Here is a 21,098-nt window from a genome sequence, read left to right as displayed (position 1 = left end):
TGGCTAAATTGAGCACACACTCAAAGGCCAAATAAAATAAAATAAAAAAAGCCTTCAATTGCGACAACGGCGCCACCGCCAGGAAACGGAGGGCAACTGCTTCACGCTACGCGCTGCGGCGCGCTTTTCAAAGCTAACTTTACTACGGCTCAGACGTAAGGGGAAACGTTATGGAACAAAAGAAGTTAACAAACATAGATGGCACATTAAGCGCCAGAATATGTAAATGAACACGCGGGGCACACGGTTGTGCCTGAGTTTGCGTCTGAGACGCCCAACATAATTGTCTCCATCAAGGGCCACGAGCTGCTGGTAAGGGTCTTTCATAGGAACGGCGACTGTGGGCCAGTAGCCATGCAGTTCTGGGCACTCAGGTGTATGGAAAAAAGTGGTCGGTCAGATGCCTGCTAAGGGCCTGGAGCAAATGATTACAAAATTCGAAAAGACAGGTTCTTTAGGAGTGCAGTGTGGCAGAGGGAGGAAAGCGGTTGATCGGACATCTGGCGAAGATGTCGAGCAGTATTGTGCAAACATGCACTCACAGTGAATTGCTTGAGCCTTGAACATGCCTGCGAGCACAGTGCATAAAATCCTGCGAAACGTCCTGCATTGTTATCCTTTTAGAGTCACCCGCGTTCAGGAGTTTCTTCCGGCGACCTATTTGCAAGATAAACGTTCGCTCTGGAATTTCTTCGTCGCATGGAAGTGGACAATAAATGACCATAGAACATTCTATGGACAGACGAAACTATTTCCATCACCAAGGACATGCCATACGGAGAACTGAATACGGGCAACCGAAAATCTGCACGCACATCAACCGGTACCACTTAGTTCTGCAAACGTGACTCTCTGGCATGGCTTGACGGCTGCATTTTTTCGTGGAGATGAATTCTGCGGGCCCTGTTACCTGTACCGTCACTAGCAGACACTATGTATGTCTTTTGCACCCAAAGCTCACTTCAAGCCTTCAGCAGTGTGGATATGAGGGTGCGATCATTTTTATGCGAGATGTTACCACAGCCTGACCGTCCAGATCATCTGATCTTAAAACGAGTGACTTGCTGTGGAAGGAAGGAAGGAGAACAGGGTTTAACGTCCCATCGACAACGAGGTCATTAGAGACGGAGCACAAGCTCGGATAGTGTCAAGGATGGGGAAGGAAATCGGCTGTGCTCTTTTCAAAGGAAGCATCGCGACATTTACCTGAAGTGATTTAGGGTTCGAACCGTCGTCCTCCCGAATGCGAGTCCAGCGTGCTAACCACTGCGCCACCTCGCTCGGTTTGTGGCAAAGGGCTTAGCTGAAAGATGTAGTGTTCAGTGCTCCAATTACGAACGTAGCTGAACTGAAGGCATGCATTCCACATCGCACTCTGAACATGATCCCCGAGACATTCCGACCTATTGCTGAACATGCTGTTTCTGGATGGAAACCTGTCTTCAATAACGAAAATGTCTTGTGCTGGCTTCGCGACAGTTAGAGACCAATGTCATTTTACTTTTTATGTTGTTTCTGGCTTCAGAACAATTAGAAACCGATTTTTCCCATTCGTTGCGGTACAACCTTGCCGTGGTGAATGACCTATTTAACGGTGCCACAAGTATGACTGTCGAACTTTTGCAGCCACGTATAATTAACAATATGGACGGTGTAATGTTCAACTCAACTCATAGCCATCGTATTGCAATTAGTCTGTCATTTGTAGCAAATTCATTTACGTTAAGACGTTTATAGTGCCGTCTAAGGGTAAAATGTCCGTTATTTTCATGACCCCCCCCCCCCCACTGCGTTAATCATATTCTATTCAAATTTGACGTCACTCTTTGCAGCGGTTCTCTTTCTACAGCGTTTTTAAACTGGAACTTTAATTATGGACATCCTGTATATCAGTGGCATTTCGTGCTACGTATACTCCTCGCCATTAAAACTGCATCACCGGTGCCGTGTCCGTAGTTGGTACGGGATGTCTTGGCTAACTATGAACACTCCAAATGTTTAGTACACAAATGAATAAAACATTGTCACTTTTATTTACAATATGGACAGAAAATAAAATATACAAGTTCTGAGTCAGTTCCAGTAATGTCCAACAGTCGTACATCAGTGAATGGTGGATTTGAATATAGTCTGAAGATCAGCAGCGTCGGGAACTGTTCCTTGTGTTTTATTGTGAGTCTACTGAGATCTGAGTGGCGGAACCCGGGGAGCGGCGTCTTCATAAGATACGCGGACGGATACACTGGAACGCAGCGAGTGGAACCGAAGGTGTCCGTAGCCTCACCCGTAGGAATAAGGCGAGTTAGCTAGTGCCTTCATGTGTCGAGCGGTGGGACCACGTAATGCACCTAAATCACTGTTGCGCATGTTCGTTTTGGTGGTCTAGGTGTTCTCTGTTAAGACTTGGGCAGCGCGCCGTGAGCTCTTGACGTAAATACCGTCGACACAGGCAGCTTGGAAGGATAGTGCGTTTACAGTATAGGATAAGGAAAACATTGTTAAATTTTTTTGGGATTTGGGAACACAGAGAGTGCGAATTTTACTACAAAAAGTTTCCAACTCCGACATTAACCACACTACTGGCCATTAAAATTATTACACCAAGAAGAAATGCAGATGATAAACGGGTATTCATTGGACAAATATATTATACTAGAACTGACATGTGATTACATTTTCGAGCAATTTGGGTGCATAGATCCTGAGAAATCAGTACCCAGAACAACCATCCCTGGCCGTAATAACGGCCTTGATACGCCTGGGCATTGAGTCAAACAGAGCTTGGACGGCATGTACAGGTACAGCTGCCCATGCAGCTTCAACACGATACCACAGTTCATCAGGAGTAGTGATGGCGTATTGTGACGAGCCAGTTGCTCGGCCACCATTGACCATACCTTTTCGATTGTTGAGAGATCTGGAGAATGTGCTGGCCAGGGTAGCAGTCGAACATTTTCTGTTTCGAGAAAGGCCCGTACAGGACCTGCAACATGCGGTCGTGCATTATCCTGCTGAAATGTAGGGTTTCGCAGAGATAGAATGAAGGGTAGAGCCACGGGTCGTAACACATCTGAAATGCAACGTCGACTGTTCAACGTGCCGTCAATGCGAACAAGAGGTGACCGAGACGTGTAACCAATGGCACCTCATACCATCACGCCGGGTGATACGCCAGTATGGCGATGATGAATACACGCTTCCAATGTGCGTTCACTGCGATGTCGCCAAACACGGATGCGACCATCATGTTGCTGTAAATAGAACCTGGATTCATCCGAAAAAATTACGTTTTGCCATTCGTGCACCCATGTTCGTCGTTGAGTGCCCCATCGCAGGCGCTCCTGTCTGTGATGCAGCGACAAGGGTAACCGCAGCCATGGTCTCGGAGCTGATAGTCCATGCTGCTGCAAACGTCGTCGAACTGTTCGTGCAGATGGTTGTTGTGTTGCAAACGTCCCAATCTGTTGACTCAGTGAGACGTGGCTGCACGATCCGTTACAACCACAGGGATAAGATGCCTGTCATCTCGACTGCTAGTGATACGATGCCGTTGGGATCCAGCAAGGCGTTCCATATTGCCCTCCTCAACGCACCGATTCCATATTCTGCTAACAGTCATTGGATCTTGACCAACGCGAGCAGCAGTGTCGTGATACGATAAACCGCAATCGCGATAGGCTACAATCCGACGTTTATCATAGTCGGAAACGTAATGGTACGCACATCTCGTCTTTACACGAGGTATCACAACAACGTTTCACCAGGCAACGCCGGTCAACTGCTGTTTGTGTATGAGAAATCGGTTGGATACTTTCCTCATGTCAGCACGTTGTAGGTGTCGCCACCGGAGCCAACCTTGTGTGAATGCTCTGAAAAGCTAATCATTTGCATATCACAGCATCTTCTTCATGTCGGTTAAATTTCGCGTCTGTAGCACGTCATCTTCGTGGTGTAGCAATTTTAATGGCCAGTAGTGTATAACTCTAACCCATTGCTCTAGCTCTGGCCATTGAATCGAACTGAGCCTGGACAGCAGGTGCGGATACGTCATCCCACGTTGCTTCAGTAGCATTCCAGAGACCACCAGTAACAGGGGCTGGTGAGCGGTGTCATGGCCAGTCTCTCGGCAACACACTACGAGACGTTTCGATGAGTTCGAGCTCTGAGGAAACGGGCCCACCAGGACTAAGGTCGAGCACACACTGTATTGAGTACATCAGCCCAGCACCAGCCAAAATGTGTTGTCTCGTTGTATCATAACTTAAAGGAGGCCTCAAATATAGGGGACAGCTGCCGGCCTTCGCATGTTAGAAATCAAACATAACTGGCTCTGAGCGCTATGGGACTTAACATCTGTGGTCATCAGTCCCCTAGAACTTAGAACTACTTAAACCTAACTAACCTAAGGACATCACACACATCCATGTCCCAGGCAGGATTTGAACCTGCGACCGTAGCAGTCGCGCAGTTCCGGACTGGGCGCCTAGAACCGCTCAAACATAACTGACTGACCATTCGTACCGTATAATGCAGTTGTTTATATGTAGGTGTTAACACTTTTTGAACAGAAAACTGAATGAAAAGTCCAATAGTCTACTATTTCTGTATTAATTTAAGTCGATTAGAGACTCACAAAAACATCTTCGCAAGTTTTAAGTTGCCTCTTCTGGTGTATGTAATGCTATGTCGTGTGGTATAGAGAGCTATAACAGAATGTTGTACAGTAACAGTTGGCGTGGCTAGGCGAAGTCCGCAGCCTTCTTCTACTGGTAAAACCGTCATCTATGATGAATGTCCAGTGTAGCTAGGATCACGATGAACTGTTCGTGACCTGACCGATTAAAATATTTTTACTGTGGACGTGTGTCAAGCACGCCCCTCATAATAGACCTGTGTCAAGCACGCCCCTCATAAGTGCTATCCAGATAGCTATCCAGTAGCTGACACGCTTATGTGTGTTTGTATCACCGTAATAGAAATCGTAGGGGCTGACAATAAAAGGTACAAGGCGTCCTGCGTGTTGCCTGAGGATTTGCAGTGGCTGCCATCCACTCATGGTTTAGGAAATCGAAATAAATGACAGCTGTTGCGGACAATTGCACTTTGCATTCAGTTTTATATTTTAACAGTTTTAAGACCCGTATGCAAACACCCGTGTTATACTATATGAAATGTCAATCGATTATGTATAATTTGCTGTGGCTGGCGTAGTTTTAAACCACCGTCTGTCCCACAGGGCACAGCAAACGGCTGTTGTCTAAATTACAGGCTAAGCGAAGCAGAGGTGGTGATGTGAACCCGATGGCAACCCATACCTTCGCGCCGGATGCTGGCTCTGTAGGACAATGGCGAATGCAGACTGGCAACGACTGTCCACCTCGTAGCCTCCACACAAGGACACTCCCATGTGAATGCTTGGGCTCATTCAGAAGGACGCCGTGGTGGCATTCAGGTGTCAGCTGTCGCTAGGCACACCACAGTCGGGAACTCCTCTCTCTGCTGCCGCGCCAAGGGAAGCCAAAAGAATGGTCACCGTCTTGACAGTCTGTGATGTTCCTCGCGTGTATACTGGACGTAAGAGTTTTCTGAGAATCGTACCGCGTCACAAGGTAAAAGACTATACTGGGAAAAATGAACACTTCGGTCACGTTTAAAGTGGCCTTCTTCTGGGTCTTCTGGCGTACTGTAACCGTGGGTGAAACTTTGGTTTCTCCAGCACAGTTTTTTACATTATGACGCTGTACGATACACAGAAAACTTTTATGTCTACAGACTCTGGTCGCGGAAGCCTAATCAGTGATAATTACCTTGTTATAAACGATACCACGTTATGACACGAGGTACGTGACGTGGCTGTACGGTCCTGCCGGCCGAGCTAGCAGTATGTCCGACATCACGGTCCTAGTCGTGCGTGGCTACTGAGATACTGTGTGGCCACCCTTGACCCACTGATTCTATATTCGCAACCAAAATGTGATCAGCAAATTCACGACACAATCAAACAAAGATTCGGAAGACCACGCTGCTGCGTGCTGACGAATTCCGAAACGAAGCAACCAACACTAAAATGCCATTTTTGAATGATAAACATATTGTGTAAGTTTCCAAATGGTTGAAATGGCTCTGAGCACTATGGGACTTAACTTCTGAGGTCATCAGTCCTCTAGAACTTAGAACTACTTAAACCTAACTAACCTAAGGACATCACGTACATCCATGCCCGAGGCAGGATTCGAACCTGCGACCGTAGAGGCAGCGCGGTTCCAGACTGAAGCGCCTAGAACCGCTCGGCCACAGCGGCCGGCGCGGAAGTTGTCCTTGTGTACAGAACATAGACGGCATTACTCTTACGTACTCCGTGCGATTGCACTGAAATGTCCGTTTGATGTTTGCTGCATGCTCCCAGTATAGTGTTGAGATGATCAGCAGTGTAGAACTGTGTAATACGAATAATGTTACATTTGTATATAACACTGGCATATTATATAACTAATCTGTGAATGGATTACTACTACTACTACTACTACTACTACTACTACCACTAATAGTACAATTACACTGTCCAGTCACGTTAATGTAACCACCTGTCAAAAGCCTGGACGAGAAGGAAGACAGTCAGTGGGGTGTTGGAAAGCACGGACAGGGATTTAGATCCATGCTTACGCCAGTGCCGTTGTCAGCTGCGCCAAGTTTCACGGTTCAGGATCCTTGGTCCGAACAGCTCCGTCGTGATGGTCCCACATACTCTCGACTGATTTTAAATCCGGGGGACTTGACGGACAAAGAAGTGTGGAGCTTTTCGAACCAAGCACGCACACTACGAGATGGATGGTACGTTGCAATGTCCCGTTGGTAGATGCCATAATGGCGACGAAAACAGACACTATGTATGGGTTGAAATGCTCCACGACGATGGATACATACTTGTTTTGATCCACTGCGCCCTCCAGAATGAAAATATCACCCGGAAAATGCCACGAAAACATTCCCCGGACCATAAAGCTCCCTCTTCCGGTCTCAGCTCTCCCGACGATTGTTGCAAGGTGTTTGCTTTCAAACGTTTCACGCCGTATAATGCAACCACCGTCTGTCCCACAGAGTATAAATAGTGATTCGTCTGGAAAGACCACCTGCCGCAGTGGACGTCCAGATGCGATGAACAGCAGTCAACTTGGGACATGTATCAGGTGCCTGATGTGGAGACCCACACGCTGGAACATTCACTGATCGTTCTTTCAGGAAATACAGTTGGTAGGCCCTCGGTTCATCTGGGCGATTAGCTGTTCAACATTTGCACGTCTATTCGCCCGAACATAGCCCCGCAACCGTTGTTCACCCCTGTCGTCCATGGCCTGTGGTGCATTGCAGTTGTTTCGCCACCGGTTTTGGATAGCGCCATTTTACCATGCATAGTATACTTTAACTATGGCGGCAAACGAAATGCTTCCACCTTTGGCCTCAAAACCAATGATAACGCCCTTTTAGACTTCAGATAAATCGCTCACTTCCCGCATTAGGACAATGACTGCACTGTTTTCTACTTGACCCTCGACATGCTTTATACACCCGCCATTGCTAGTGCTGCCTGCCGTCTGCACATTGATGTGTAGAGTAGGCGGTCGTCACGTTAATATGAACGGGCCGTATATATTGTTTAGGTCTTTCCCTCTGCAGCTTCGTACGAATCCCTCTGAAGTTCTCCATCAGAGGAAGATGCAAGACGACAGGTCCCGACGGTTAATCGACGAAATTTAGCATTATGTTGTTTCCTAATTTCATAATTTTTTTTGTGCTCACACTACCATATCATCATCATCATCATCTTAATTTCGTCATTTTGTTTTTACAGCCTAACCATTTAACGGTATTCCTGTAGCGTCGTAAACTTTTTGAGAAGTTAATGCTGCCTGTTACGTATTACATCGTCTCCAGCGTATGTTGATTAACAGTATGGTTGTCTGTTTCAGCTGATGAATGCCTCTTTCTCCTATTATGCAGTGCTGAGGCAACTGAACTCCGACTGACCAGTCGCAGCTGACGCAGAATCTACGGTGCCAGCCGTGCCTATAATGCACTATAATCCACTGTTAGCTGTTGTAGTTACGCAATAAAAATATGAATCAGAACAACTACAATGAACAACATCTGTCTTTCCTAACCTGCCCTATTACTATGATAAGAGCTTTCGAACGAAACTCAGAAATATGATAATCATAAATCCTGTCAGATATGGTGACATCAAGTGTCTTTCCTGCATCTCCTGACAGCAAAAAGGTGCACAGGGCAGAATATTAATCTCCGAAAAAATATGCTTTTTGAAACTGAAATACAACTCTGTCGTATCAATTAGAGTCATACGGGACAGAATAAAAATTACTTTTAAGCCCGATATATTGAGGACCCGGGGTTGTTCTAATCAGAATCGACAGCAGACCAACACCGACAACGATAGTTCAGGTATACATGCCGACGTCGCAAGCTGAAGATGAACAGCTAGAGAAAGTGTATGAGGATATTGAAAGGGTAATGCAGTACGTAAAGGGGGACGAAAATCTAATAGTCATGGGCGAATGGAATGCAGTTGTAGGGGAAGGAATAGAAGAAAAGGTTACAGGAGAATATGGGCTTGGGACAAGGAATGAAAGAGGAGAAAGACTAATTGAATTCTGTAACAAGTTTCAGCTAGTAATAGCGAATACCCTGTTCAAGAATCACAAGAGGAGGAGGTATACTTGGAAAAGGCCGGGAGATATGGGAAGATTTCAATTAGATTACATCATGGTCAGACAGAGATTCCGAAATCAGATACTGGATTGTAAGGCGTACCCAGGAGCAGATATAGACTCAGATCACAATATAGTAGTGATGAAGAGTGGGCTGAAGTTCAAGACATTAGTCAGGAAGAATCAATACGCAAAGAAGTGGGGTACGGAAGTACTAAGGAATGACGAGATACGTTTGAAGTTCTCTAACGCTATAGATACAGCAATAAGGAATAGCGCAGTAGGCAGTAGAGTTGAAGAGGAATGGACATCTCTAAAAAGGGCCATCACAGAAATTGGGAAGGAAAACATAGGTACAAAGAAGGTAGCTGCGAAGAAACCATGGGTAACAGAAGAAATACTTCAGTTGATTGATGAAAGGAGGAAGTAGAAACATGTTCCGGGAAAATCAGGAATACAGAAATACAAGTCGCTGAGGAATGAAATAAATAGGAAGTGCAGGGAAGCTAAGACGAAATGGTTGCAGGAAAAATGTGAAGACATCGAAAAAGATATGATTGTCGGAAGGACAACTCAGCATACAGGAAAGTCAAAACAACCTTTGGTGACATTAAAAAAAGCAACGGTGGTAACATTAAGAGTGAAACAGGAATTCCACTGTTAAATGCAGAGGAGAGAGCAGATAGGTGGAAAGAATACATTGAAAGCCTCTATGAGGGTGAAGATTTGTCTGATGTGATAGAAGAAGAAACAGGAGTCGATTTAGAAGAGATAGGGGATCCAGTATTAGAATCGGAATTTAAAAGAGCTTTGAAGGACTTACGGTCAAATAAGGCAGAAGGGATAGATAACATTCCATCAGAATTTCTAAAATCATTGGCAACAAAACGACTATTCACGTTGGTGTGTAGAATATATGAGTCTGGCGATATACCATCTGACTTTCGGAAAAGCATCATCCACACAATTCCGAAGACGGCAAGAGCTGACAAGTGCGAGAATTATCGCACAATCAGCTTAACAGCTCACGCATCGAAGCTGCTTACAAGAATAATATAAAGAAGAATGGAAAAGAAAATTGAGAACGCGCTAGGTGACGATCAGTTTGGCTTTAGGAAAAGTAAAGGGACGAGAGAGGCAATTCTGACGTTACGGCTAATAATGGAAGCAAGGCTAAAGAAAAATCAAGACACTTTCATAGGATTTGTCGACCTGGAAAAAGCGTTCGACAATATAAAATGGTGCAAGCTGTTCGAGATTCTGAAAAAGGTTGGGGTAAGCTATAGGGAGAGACGGGTCATATACAATATGTACAACAACCAAGAGGGAATAATAAGAGTGGACGATCAAGAACGAAGTGTTCGTATTAAGAAGGATGTAAGAGAAGGCTTTAGCCTTTCGCCCCTACTCTTCAATCTGTACATCGAGGAAGCAATGATGGAAATAAAAGGAAGGTTCAGGAGTGGAATTAAAATACGAGGTGAAAGGATATCAATGATACGATTCGCTGATGACATTGCTATCCTTATGAAAGTGAAGAAGAATTAAATGATCTGCTGAACGGAATGAACAGTCTAATGAGTACACAGTATGATTTGAGAGTAAATCGGAGAAAGACGAAGGTAATGAGAAGTAGTAGAAATGAGAACAGCGAGAAACTTAACATCAGGATTGATGGTCACGAAGTCAGTGAAGTTAAGGAATTCTGCTACCTAGGCAGTAAAATAACCAATGACGGACGAAGCAAGGAGGACATCGAAAACAGACTCGCTATGGCAAAAAAGGCATTTCTGGCCAAGAGAAGTCTACTAATATCAAATACCGGCCTTAATTGGAGGAAGAAATTTCTGAGGATGTACGTCTGGAGTACAGCATTGTATGGTAGTGAAACATGGACTGTGGGAAAACCGGAACAGAAGAGAATCGAAGCATTTGAGATGTGGTGCTATAGACGAATGTTGAAAATTAGGTGGACTGATAAGGTAAGGAATGAGGAGGTTCTACGCAGAATCGGAGAGGAAAGGAATATGTGGAAAACACTGGTAAGGAGAAGGGACAGGATGATAGGACATATGCTAAGACATGAGGGAATGACTTCCATGGTACTAGAGGGAGCTGTAGAGGGCAAAAACTGTAGAGGAAGACAGAGATTGGAATACGTCAAGCAAATAATTGAGGACGTAGGTTGCAAGTGCTACTCTGAGATGAAGACGTTAGCACAGGAAAGGAATTCGTGACGGGCCGCATCAAACCAGTCAGTAGACTGATGACCAAAAGAGATATTGAGGAAAAGAATCAAGGACTACGTAGGTGATCCGAAAAACGAAGGCACAGCACTGAGTTTGTTAATACAATATGAGGCAGTTTTAAAACACGAGATGTGTTACTTTTCAGCACATTCACCACCGATGGGCATTCGTTTGGCGAGCTTTCTGACAGCTAACTTCACTACAGCACGTTCACGTTCCGGCTTTATCAGCAGCTTTTGGGTCTTCTTTTCTCACTGATAAGCTTTTAGAAATGGCGAAAACCAGAGAACTGCACTTGATGCGGGATTGAGCATCCCATCCTATCTAAAGACTGGAAGAAATTAGGGATGTTAATAAGATGTGTGGTGTTGTGTCCAACGGAGTCGAGAATTATTCGACCGTGAAATTTTGAAAGATCCTCAGGCTCTGTGGTAGTAGTCTTGAATCAGCCGTGGAGCGTTCCGGCTGGTGATTCAATATTATGTACCAACATGTTACATTACGTTGAACTCATTGTGAACTACGAATTTCGTGGTGTTGAATATATTTAGTTAGTTCCAAAGTGACTCGACTTCCCTCCGTTTCGGCTATCCCAAAATGTTGCGATGGATAATGAAAGCGTGATACACAAATTAAAGTGGCATTATGGAAACCATACTCAACAAATTGACGAGAAGTGTTTTTTCTTCTATTAATTACTTGAAAGAGATCCAGTCTGTCTATATTTTTTCTGTTTGCGCCAATTGTAGGGACCTATTCCCTCAACTGGAATTGCTTTCACTTTGCTTGCCAGGAGTCAGTTTATCGCAAAATGCGTAGTATAGTACAGCGACATCAGTTGAGACACAGTATCAACATTTGTCTTCGCCTTTTAAGCTCTTTGCCAGTAATTTATTATAATAATTTACTTAATACTTGGCAGTCTGACTAATTAATAACAGACCTCGTATCCTTTGACAGTATTCGATTTTAAAAATTACCACGCATCCTGACCAATACAAACACAGTTAAAGTCTGTATTTTAATTACGTAGTGTTGAAACTGGGAAAAAATTGAATAAACTTTCACTACACTACCGGAATTTATTAACAAATCAGTCGCTTTGATTCATAGCTCTTACAAGCAAGCTGTGCAAATTACAATTTTACCTTTCATACACCTAAGTGATAATTCATCGAGTTATTTATAACAACTAACGTAACATGCGCTACGAGTAAATAACTCGCGAAATCATTTCGTATCTCCCCTGCCAACTAACATTGTTATATCCACTTTCATGGATTTAACGTGACCACGTGCCTCTCGTACGTACTCTGACACCACAATCGACAGACCCCACCCTATTAAATCAGTGCCTGTCGTTCTCATTAGCCGTGCTGCGGTTGAAATGGAACCAGCGGCGGAGGGACGGAGAAAACCACCCTGGCTGAAGCGAATCCCACACTACTTGTTTTCGAAATAATTCAGAGAAAATGTCTAAAATACAAAGAAATACTCAGAACAAAAAATAACGCCCAAAAGCCAAAACCTCTGGTAATGGACAACCCATCGCACTAATTTAGCTGACAACTAATGAAATGAAAGAGACACTTTATTCCGTATCCATCCTTCCGTGGTGTTAAATTAACAGAGGCTCGTTTACAACACATCAACAGTTGTTTTTTCTAAGAAGGCCTTAACACATTTTGACAAACAAGATAACATGGAACAGCAGAATAAGAAATATATAAACAGAACATTTGAATGTAGGATGATAACATAATCAATCTCACAAGAATAGAGTACAAAACTAATTACGCTTAAAATACATAAAATAAACAAATATTAATTGATAATACTTATATACTAGAGAAATGCAATTTATGTTCCAGTTTGAATTAAGAAAAGAGGAAGTACGAAAACAAGTTTTGATATGTCAAGTGAACAAGCCACCCAGAATGTAAAATCATGTAGTGGTACCACAAGTGTGCCTATCGTTAGTATTTGTTTGTAAATAATGTTGTCGAAAGGATTGTAATAACTCATATATGGCTGCCTGAAACATATTCTTCATACGGAGGCATGTGTGTTATTTGTCAGAATAGTCGTTTAGTATGGTACGACACACTGAATCAAAATTATTCAGAATGTGCTGTAAAGTAAACAGAATAATCTGAAAGAAACATCACACAATGTAATAAAAAATTACAGTCACCATCATGATGATAAAATTAAAGAGAAACCTTATTTTTACACCGCAGTGAGCTTTGTACAACATTTTTCTCCACACTTCCATTATTTTTTCGTGAATCCCTAAGGTACAGGAGAAAGTTTTACAAATTGTACCCCCTTTGAAATTGTGCCAATAACATACTTAGAAAACCATTTGCTTGATGATGCTACCTGTTGGAGGAATGTGTATTAGGTTGCATCTATACTGTTGTACTTGACCAGTTCGACAGCCGTTGAGAATTCTCGCATGGAGTGATTCAAATTTATTTTGTATTCCGAGGAAGTAAATATTTGTAAAGCTAAGCATCAGTGCTCTTACAGGTATTGTAAGTCAATTTATAATTCAGTGATACTGAAATACTCATTCAGTGATAACGTAACGTATAAACATTTAAAATCGCTCTAGCCTGTGTGCAGTAAAATGTAAGTTCAAAAGTATGGCGGTATCTTGTAAGCTGAACCTTCTGTTTTCTTGTGTATTATACCTACTCATTTTAAAATATTGTTAACTGTACACGTTTTAACAGTTGATTTGATCTAACAAATGGTCTAATAATTGAACTTCTGTATGTGTTGAGGAAATTTGGACATGGTACAGAACTACCTGTGTAGCTTACGGACGAACTGGTGGGTCACACTCTGCTACTTGAATCCCACATGTTTTGATGACCTGACCTTTGATTTGGCAGATGAAAATGTGAGAACAAATAGATTTAAAAATGGGATGGCAAGTAAATAATGGTATTACAGCTTCATGTCTCACCACCCTGAATTACCTCTGCGCCAACCAGAAGCTACAACGACAGCTGAAGTATTTGGGTTCATCGAAAGTGATTTAATGGACAAACATGGTTTTAAGATTTGGAAAATTTTATATACGGATGAGACCAGCCTATTAACGGAACGGAAACGTCAAACGATCATTGCAGGAAGAGGAAGGCACCTAGTGGGGGCTATAGCCAGTGCAGAAAGGGATGCAAAGCCCGCCTGTATGTTGTGTCGCAGATAAAACTAGCCCATACAAGCGTAAAGGAAATGCAATGAAATTACAGAAACGAAGAACTGTCATTTATTTACTATGAAAAATACAGTGAAAAATGTATTTACAGCACATGATGAAACTGGCCCCCTGCTTCATCAGTCCACAACTCTGCACGTCTAAGCATATTCAGATAATTCAGATACACTCAGCGTAAAGTTCGGTTGTGTGGATTTGTTTCATAACCTTACTCTTTAAGCATTTCCACATGAAAAAAATCACAAGTTGTTAGATACGGCGAATGTGGTGGGCAATAATTTTGCTAACAGTTCGTTCCTCAGTAAAGACATCATGGACCCGCTCCAGACTGTGGCATGTTGCTCCATCTTGTTGGAAGAAGGAATATTGTCTTTCATATTCAGTGAGTTTACCACAAAATATACCAAAAATTTTCATACAAACAACCGTGTTGAGGGTTGTGTCAAAAAATATCTGTCCAATGAAGTGCGTTCCTGTTACACAGCACCAAACGCCGATTTTTTCATCATGGAATGGTTGCTGACACACACTGTTAGGGTTTTCCGTTGCCCATTACCTTGTGTTCTGTAAATTCACATGACTGGAAAGATGAAACAATGATTCATCAATCATAATGTAATGGAAAAAGTCTGACAAACCATCGTTGATGTTATTCAAAAGCCACATGCAGTGATCTACATTTTTCTGACTGTCATGCTCCCATAATTGCTACATAATCGTTACACTACATGGTTTCAGATTAAGACTCTTTAATATCCGCTGGCAAATCTTCCACCTTACAAGCGCCTGTTGAGCCATTTAACGTGTAGCCTTGTTTGGGCTCTGAATAATTCTTCGGCGAATGTCTGCAATAACTACTTGTTTGTGAACTGAATGAATTCTTTGTCGCTTTACATTTTGCGCAGATCTGTAGGTGCGTCAATATTCATACAGCTCTCTTTGCTGGTAGTTCTCTATCGGGATACTTGACCCCGAAAGCATTGAGAGTTTCCTAAATCGAACCTGTTTACACATATGCTTCCATAATTTCAATACTTTCTCCTATCGAGAAAGTCATTTTGCAGACCGCAAGGAGAAACGTCTAACTTCACAGGTGAAATAAACTGAAATGCTGACAGAAAAATGATAATAATCGATTACTGCATAAAACTGTCCCTTGGTCTAGTTGTTTACTTTATTTCAGAAGTCTAAATATTGCATTCGCATTTAAAGGGAGGCGGGATACTTTTAACTGCGCCACGCTGAATGTTTTGCTTAAGTTCTTGCAATGTGTATGTACTTCTAATGCTAGTATTTAAGAGAAAACAATTTTCTGCTCTACATCTATGTCTGCATCCACATTCATACTCTTCAAGGTACCGTATGGTTCGTGGCGGAGGATACCCTGTACCACTCTTCGTTGTTCCTTTCCTCTTCCACTCGCAGATAAAGCGAGGGAAAAATGACTCTTTACATGCCTCCGTGTGAGCGCTAAAATCTCGTATGTTACCTTCGTGGTCCTTTCGCGAAATTTATGTTGCTGGGAGTGGGATAGTTCTGCAATCAGCTTCAAATGCCGGTTCTCTAAATTTTCTCAATTGCGTTCCTCGGAAAGGAAGTCGCTTTCCCTCTGGGAATTCCCATTTGAGTTCCCGAAGCATTTCCGTAACACTTGCATGTTGTTCGGTAGCGACAACAAATCCAGCAGCCCGTCTCTGAATTGCTTCGGTGTCTTCCTTCAGTCAGACCGGGTGCGAATCCGAAACACTAGAGCGATACTCAAGAACAAGTTCGCATTTGTGTCATATATGTGGTCTCCTTTGCAGGTGAACCACGCTTTCTTAAAAATTTCCCAAGAAACCGAAGCCAAACATCCACCTTCGCTACCACAATACTCACATGTTCGTTCTATTTATTGTCACTTTGCAACGTTACACCCAGATATTTAAACGACGTGGCTGTATCAAGCAGGACACCACGGATGCTGTATCCGAACATTACGGGTTGGGTTTTCCTATTCATCCATATTAACTTACATTTCTCTGGATTTAGAGCCAATTTTTACAAATTTTGTCTACATTTTCTTGTATCATTATACAGTCACTCTTCTTCGACATCTTTCCGTAATGTCAGGAAAAAACCGAAGATTGCTGTGCACCCTGTCTCCCAAATCATTTATGTATATAGAAAATAATAGCGGCACTGTCACGTTTTCCTGTGGCGCTCCTGACGATAGCCCCTTCTCTGATGAAGTCTCGCCATCGAGGACAACACTCTGGGTTCTGTTACTTAAGAAGTCCTCGAGCCACTCACGTATCTGGAAACGTATTCCATTTGTTTGTACCTTCGTTAACAGTCTGCAGCTTTGAATGCCGGCTTCGTAGACATCTGCCGCCTGAGCATAATTTTCGATAACTTAGACGTTCTGTAAAAATTCCATGAAGCACACATCTTGACTCTTGACGGGGTGGTTCGGAAATTGCTGAGAGCTTTTAAAAATAGCCCTGCGAACGTGGATGATGGGGAACGAACAGGGCGATCTTCAGTCATTACTGACAATTTGGTGCAGAAAGTTGATAGAAAAGTGAGAGAGAACGGAAACTTCGCGATTTCACGATAAGGGGCGCTTTTTACATGTCACCAAATCCATATGCATGGTTAGCTCATCCTAACAAGGGCGATTTTTAACGTACAGATCTATTAATCAAACTTTTCAGACGCACGCTGTAGAAAAATTCCTAAAGCATTGAGGAACAGAAATTCGGAATCCGATTTTGGTTGAGGCTCTTTTGAGAAGAGTCAATGACCAAGATTGTGGTAACCGCTAAAAATTGTCAAACATGAAAATGGTTCCTTTCTCTTCGTCGTGGAAGCACAGGGATAAAGTGACGAGCGCCTTCCAATGGTTGGAACTGAGGCAAGATGTGAATCCTCTGTCGCAAAAAGGTACAATCAGTTCCTTAAGTCACAGCAGACAGCCGTTGGTGCCTGCAACGCTTCTATTTGTTGCAATCGGAAGCTCACTAGAGAGACGTCAATCAGAGGCGCAAGAAGTTCGGAGCTCAGTCACCACAGCCCCAGTCTGTTCGCTTTATACGAACAAACGACTCCCAATAGATGACGACGCGAATGCACTCTGCTCTAGGCACTTGCTGCCTGAATGCTAGCCACAGTTTACTTATTCATTACTTTCAGCAGAGCTTCGTAATATTGTTCATGTACGTGTGCCCCCATTTTTGCTCTGTGTTCATGACTACGTAATGCTTCGGCCGAAAATTAATCGCCAGCAATCACCGCAACCACTCTGTTTGTTACCTCTATCGCTATCTCATGGGTTCAATACTCTCTCTCTCTCTCTCTCTCTCTCTCTCTCTAAGATGATAACATTTCCTCGTGCTTTCTCTCCTAGCACATTAGTGGTCTTGCTTAAATTTTTGCAGCCATTTACGTTGCTGTATTAACTACTGGTTAACATTTCTTTCTACCTTTAACCTCTGCTTCGTTGTATTGTGCAGTCGCCAGTGTAGGATGTTACTGGCGTGCTCAGGATTGTGGCTTTCTTTTATGAAAATCTATCTCTTCTAGGATCTTTAAGCTTTTTAAATTAGAGTTGGAACGTCTGTCCACCTTCCTATGTCTCCTAATTATTCAGGGACCATCTATAACTAACGATGTACAGTATATAGCTAACAATGAAGTTACTCAATCCTACGGCTAGCGCCTGCGCTCCAACCACCACTCATACAGCAGTGTATCGCGGGTGGCCGCCTTTTTCGTCCCCTCGCTATATGGGCTCTGGCAACCACAGGGAAAGAATCCGCCGTACACATAAACATGCTGGATTGTTTTCCCTTGAGTCTCAGGCAGTCGCCACGGTTCCTGGTGTGCAAGCCTCGCCACCTGTGGTGCTGCTAGTGCTGATACCATGTCGCTGTCGCCACTCATGTGCCTCCAAGAGCTGGTCCCTGTAACCATCCGCAACAAGGCTATATAGGGTGTTACAAAAAGGTAGGGCCAAACTTTCAGGAAACATTCCTCACACACAAACAAAGAAAATATGTTATGTGGACGTGTGTCCGGAAACGCTTACTTTCCATGTTAGAGCTCATTTTATTACTTCTCTTCAAATCACATTAGTCATGGAATGGAAACACACAGCAACACGTACCAGTGTGACTTCAAACACTTTGTTACAGGAAATGTTCAAAATGTCCTCCGTTAGCGAGGATACATGCATCCACCCTCCGTCGCATGGAATCCCTGATGCGCTGATGCAGCCCTGGAGAATGGCGTATTGTATCACAGCCGTCCACAATACGAGCACGAAGAGTCTCTACATTTGGTACCGGGGTTGCGTAGACAAGAGGTTTTAAATGCCCCCATAAATGAAAGTCAAGAGGGTTGAGGTCAGGAGAGCGTGGAGGCCATGGAATTGGTCCGCCTGTACCAATCCATCGGTCACCGAATCTGTTGTTGAGAAGCGTACGAACACTTCGACTGAAATGTGCAGGAGCTCCATCGTGCACGAACCACATGCTGTGTCGTACTTGTAAAGGCACATGTTGTAGCAGCAGAGGTAGAGTATCCCGTATGAAATCATGATAACGTGCTCCATTGAGCGTAGGTGGAAGAACGAAACTAAAATGAGCTCTAACATGGAAATTATGCGTTTCCGGACACATGTCCACACAACATCTTTTCTTTATTTGTGTGTGAAGAATGTTTCCTGAAAGTTTGGCCGGACCTTTTTGTAACACCCTGTATAGGCTGCCACTCGTCCGATCTACGGCCGTCCAGCAATCACTTCGTGGTTTAACGCCAAGCTTCTGCTGTCGCTCAATATTGAGCTCCGCTCACTAAGCGAACCAGTCTCACGGGATCAACGCCGACAATTCGCTGTCCCTCCAGTTGGAGACCTCCACTGAAGATCGAGGGTCACTTCGACTGCCTACTCTGCATCGCTTAGCGGGACGTCACCTCCAACATCATCTGCGAGCTGTCATCTCGTGAGACACCATCCGGTACGGACTTCACCCACAACGGAAGACTGAGGACATGTCGCAGGCAGTGACGTCAAATTATGGGCCACAGTGGGTGTTTCATTCACGCTGCTTCATGGAACATCACCTCAATCAGAGTCTCCAAGCTGTCCACCCTCTGGCCACCTACAAATATTGCTAGGACTTTTAAGTGTATTGTGAAGGACTCTGAATCTGCGCTATGTTACGTTCCTAAAGACTGTTGTTGTTCTTTTCATTGACTTAAGTTCTATTACTCCGCCTACCTGGGCTCATATCTAGTAGTTTGTTGTTCCCATTCGGTCATGAACCTGAAAGAAGCCAATACCTTCCATGGTCTTGACTGAGCAGAAAGTTAATTTAAATTTCAGAGATGTTTTAATTTTACCTTCCATGCAGGAAAAATCTTTATACAGACTGTCACGTGGAGTGTAGGTGGTATCAGGTAGCATCTGTGCACCTTTTACACATTCACATCGCATCTAAGATCACTCCCTTTTGTTAATGTGCTTTATATTTTACACAGATTACAGTTTTTTTTACAAGTTTCGTTGATTTCCTTGTCCTCCTCACAGTAGCGTTTCATCAAGTTAGTCTTGGTCCTTAGCACTGAACCAGTTGGTCCTTGATTTGAGGATTCACAATTCTGCCGCCCACAGTGCACAGCTCACTCTTTCGAAGTGTCACTGACTGGCGGCCGCTTCCGCCACAAGATACTTACAGCGCCCGGAGACGTGGTCTTCCCTCTCGTGGCATGCAGTGGAGCGAAACTCGCCAGATGTTTTCCTGCTTGAATCGCTGATGTGAGAAGTGTTCAAATGGTTCAAATGGCTCTAAGCACTATGGGACTTAACATCTGAGGTCATCAGTCCCCAAGACTTAGAACTACTTAAACCTAACTAACCTAAGGACATCACACATATCGATGCCCGAGGCAGGAGTCGAACCTGCGACCGTAGCAGCAGCGTGGTTCCGGACTGAAGCGCCTAGAACCGCTCGGCCACAACGGCCGGCCTGAGAAGTGTCGTATGTAGATGTTGATCTAATAGATTCCCTTCGGGCCGTAATATGCAGGAGAGCGGTGTTGCAGACTGCTCAGTATTCTCCTGGAAGTGGAAGTGTTTTTCAGTCATTTCTCTCAGCTTTCCGACGGCTTGGTAACTCACATACGAACTACGAAAGCACCATCTAGCATTGGCCATACTCTGCCAGCTGTAGTTTAATGTTTGATTCTTGCTGCAGGCACCGACAACGTCATCTGAAGAGATGAATAGTCGAAAATCCCATCAGCTTTCGTGCTTATGAAATTTGAAATTGAAGAACTGAATAAAAAACCACTGTTTTATCACAGCAAACTCTGTCACAAAAACCTAGCACTCCACTCGCCAATCATATAAATATATTGTGTAGCACAACACTTTCTATTTCACTTCACAGAGGCGACTTTCCATATTTGTCTATTTTTGCAAAACTAAATTGACATTGCTGCATGCCTAAGTTGTCGACATTGGAAATCAACATTGGAAACTCAGCGTCCTCATATTTCCTTCACACGCTCTACTTTAATTGTTCAACTGTGGTGCTGGATTTGTTAATTGGTCTTCCTTTTTCCTCTACCTACTATTTATTTTCAGTCCGCAAAGTACAGTACGTGTTACTTCTTTTATGGCAACGTTTTTGACGTCCCTGAAAAGGTGCTGGCCTTCTCCTTTTGTCTTTCTTATTCCACAGGATTTCATCCCTTTTTCTGGGCTTGCTACTGCTTGCGGTGTTCGCTGCTTTCTTTATCTTATGACGTCCGCTTCACTGTTTTGTCTGCCTTCATGGCATTTAAAATTTGTTGGTTTGAGGAAGCAACCGCTCTTGTAATTTTATTAAGTGACAACACTCCTTCTTTACT

The 21,098-nt window shown here is 43.5% G+C and overlaps 1 protein-coding gene across 1 annotated transcript in view; it reads left to right on the top strand.

Moving 5' to 3' along the window:
• LOC126188395 (odorant receptor Or2-like) overlaps positions 1 to 8,129 on the top strand; it is a 60,467-nt gene extending 52,338 nt beyond the window's left edge. Inside the window, exon 8 of the mRNA XM_049929996.1 lies at positions 7,968 to 8,129. Coding sequence (XP_049785953.1) covers positions 7,968 to 8,024 — 57 coding nt within the window. The 3' untranslated portion in view covers positions 8,025 to 8,129. The remainder of the gene's footprint in view (positions 1 to 7,967) is intronic.
• Positions 8,130 to 21,098: the final 12,969 nt, after the last annotated feature.

The sequence above is a fragment of the Schistocerca cancellata genome, chromosome 5 (assembly GCF_023864275.1).
Source record: "Schistocerca cancellata isolate TAMUIC-IGC-003103 chromosome 5, iqSchCanc2.1, whole genome shotgun sequence".
Lineage (NCBI taxonomy): Eukaryota > Metazoa > Arthropoda > Insecta > Orthoptera > Acrididae > Schistocerca > Schistocerca cancellata.
Note: the sequence above shows the minus strand (reverse complement) of the source record. Positions and strands in the feature narration are given on the sequence as shown.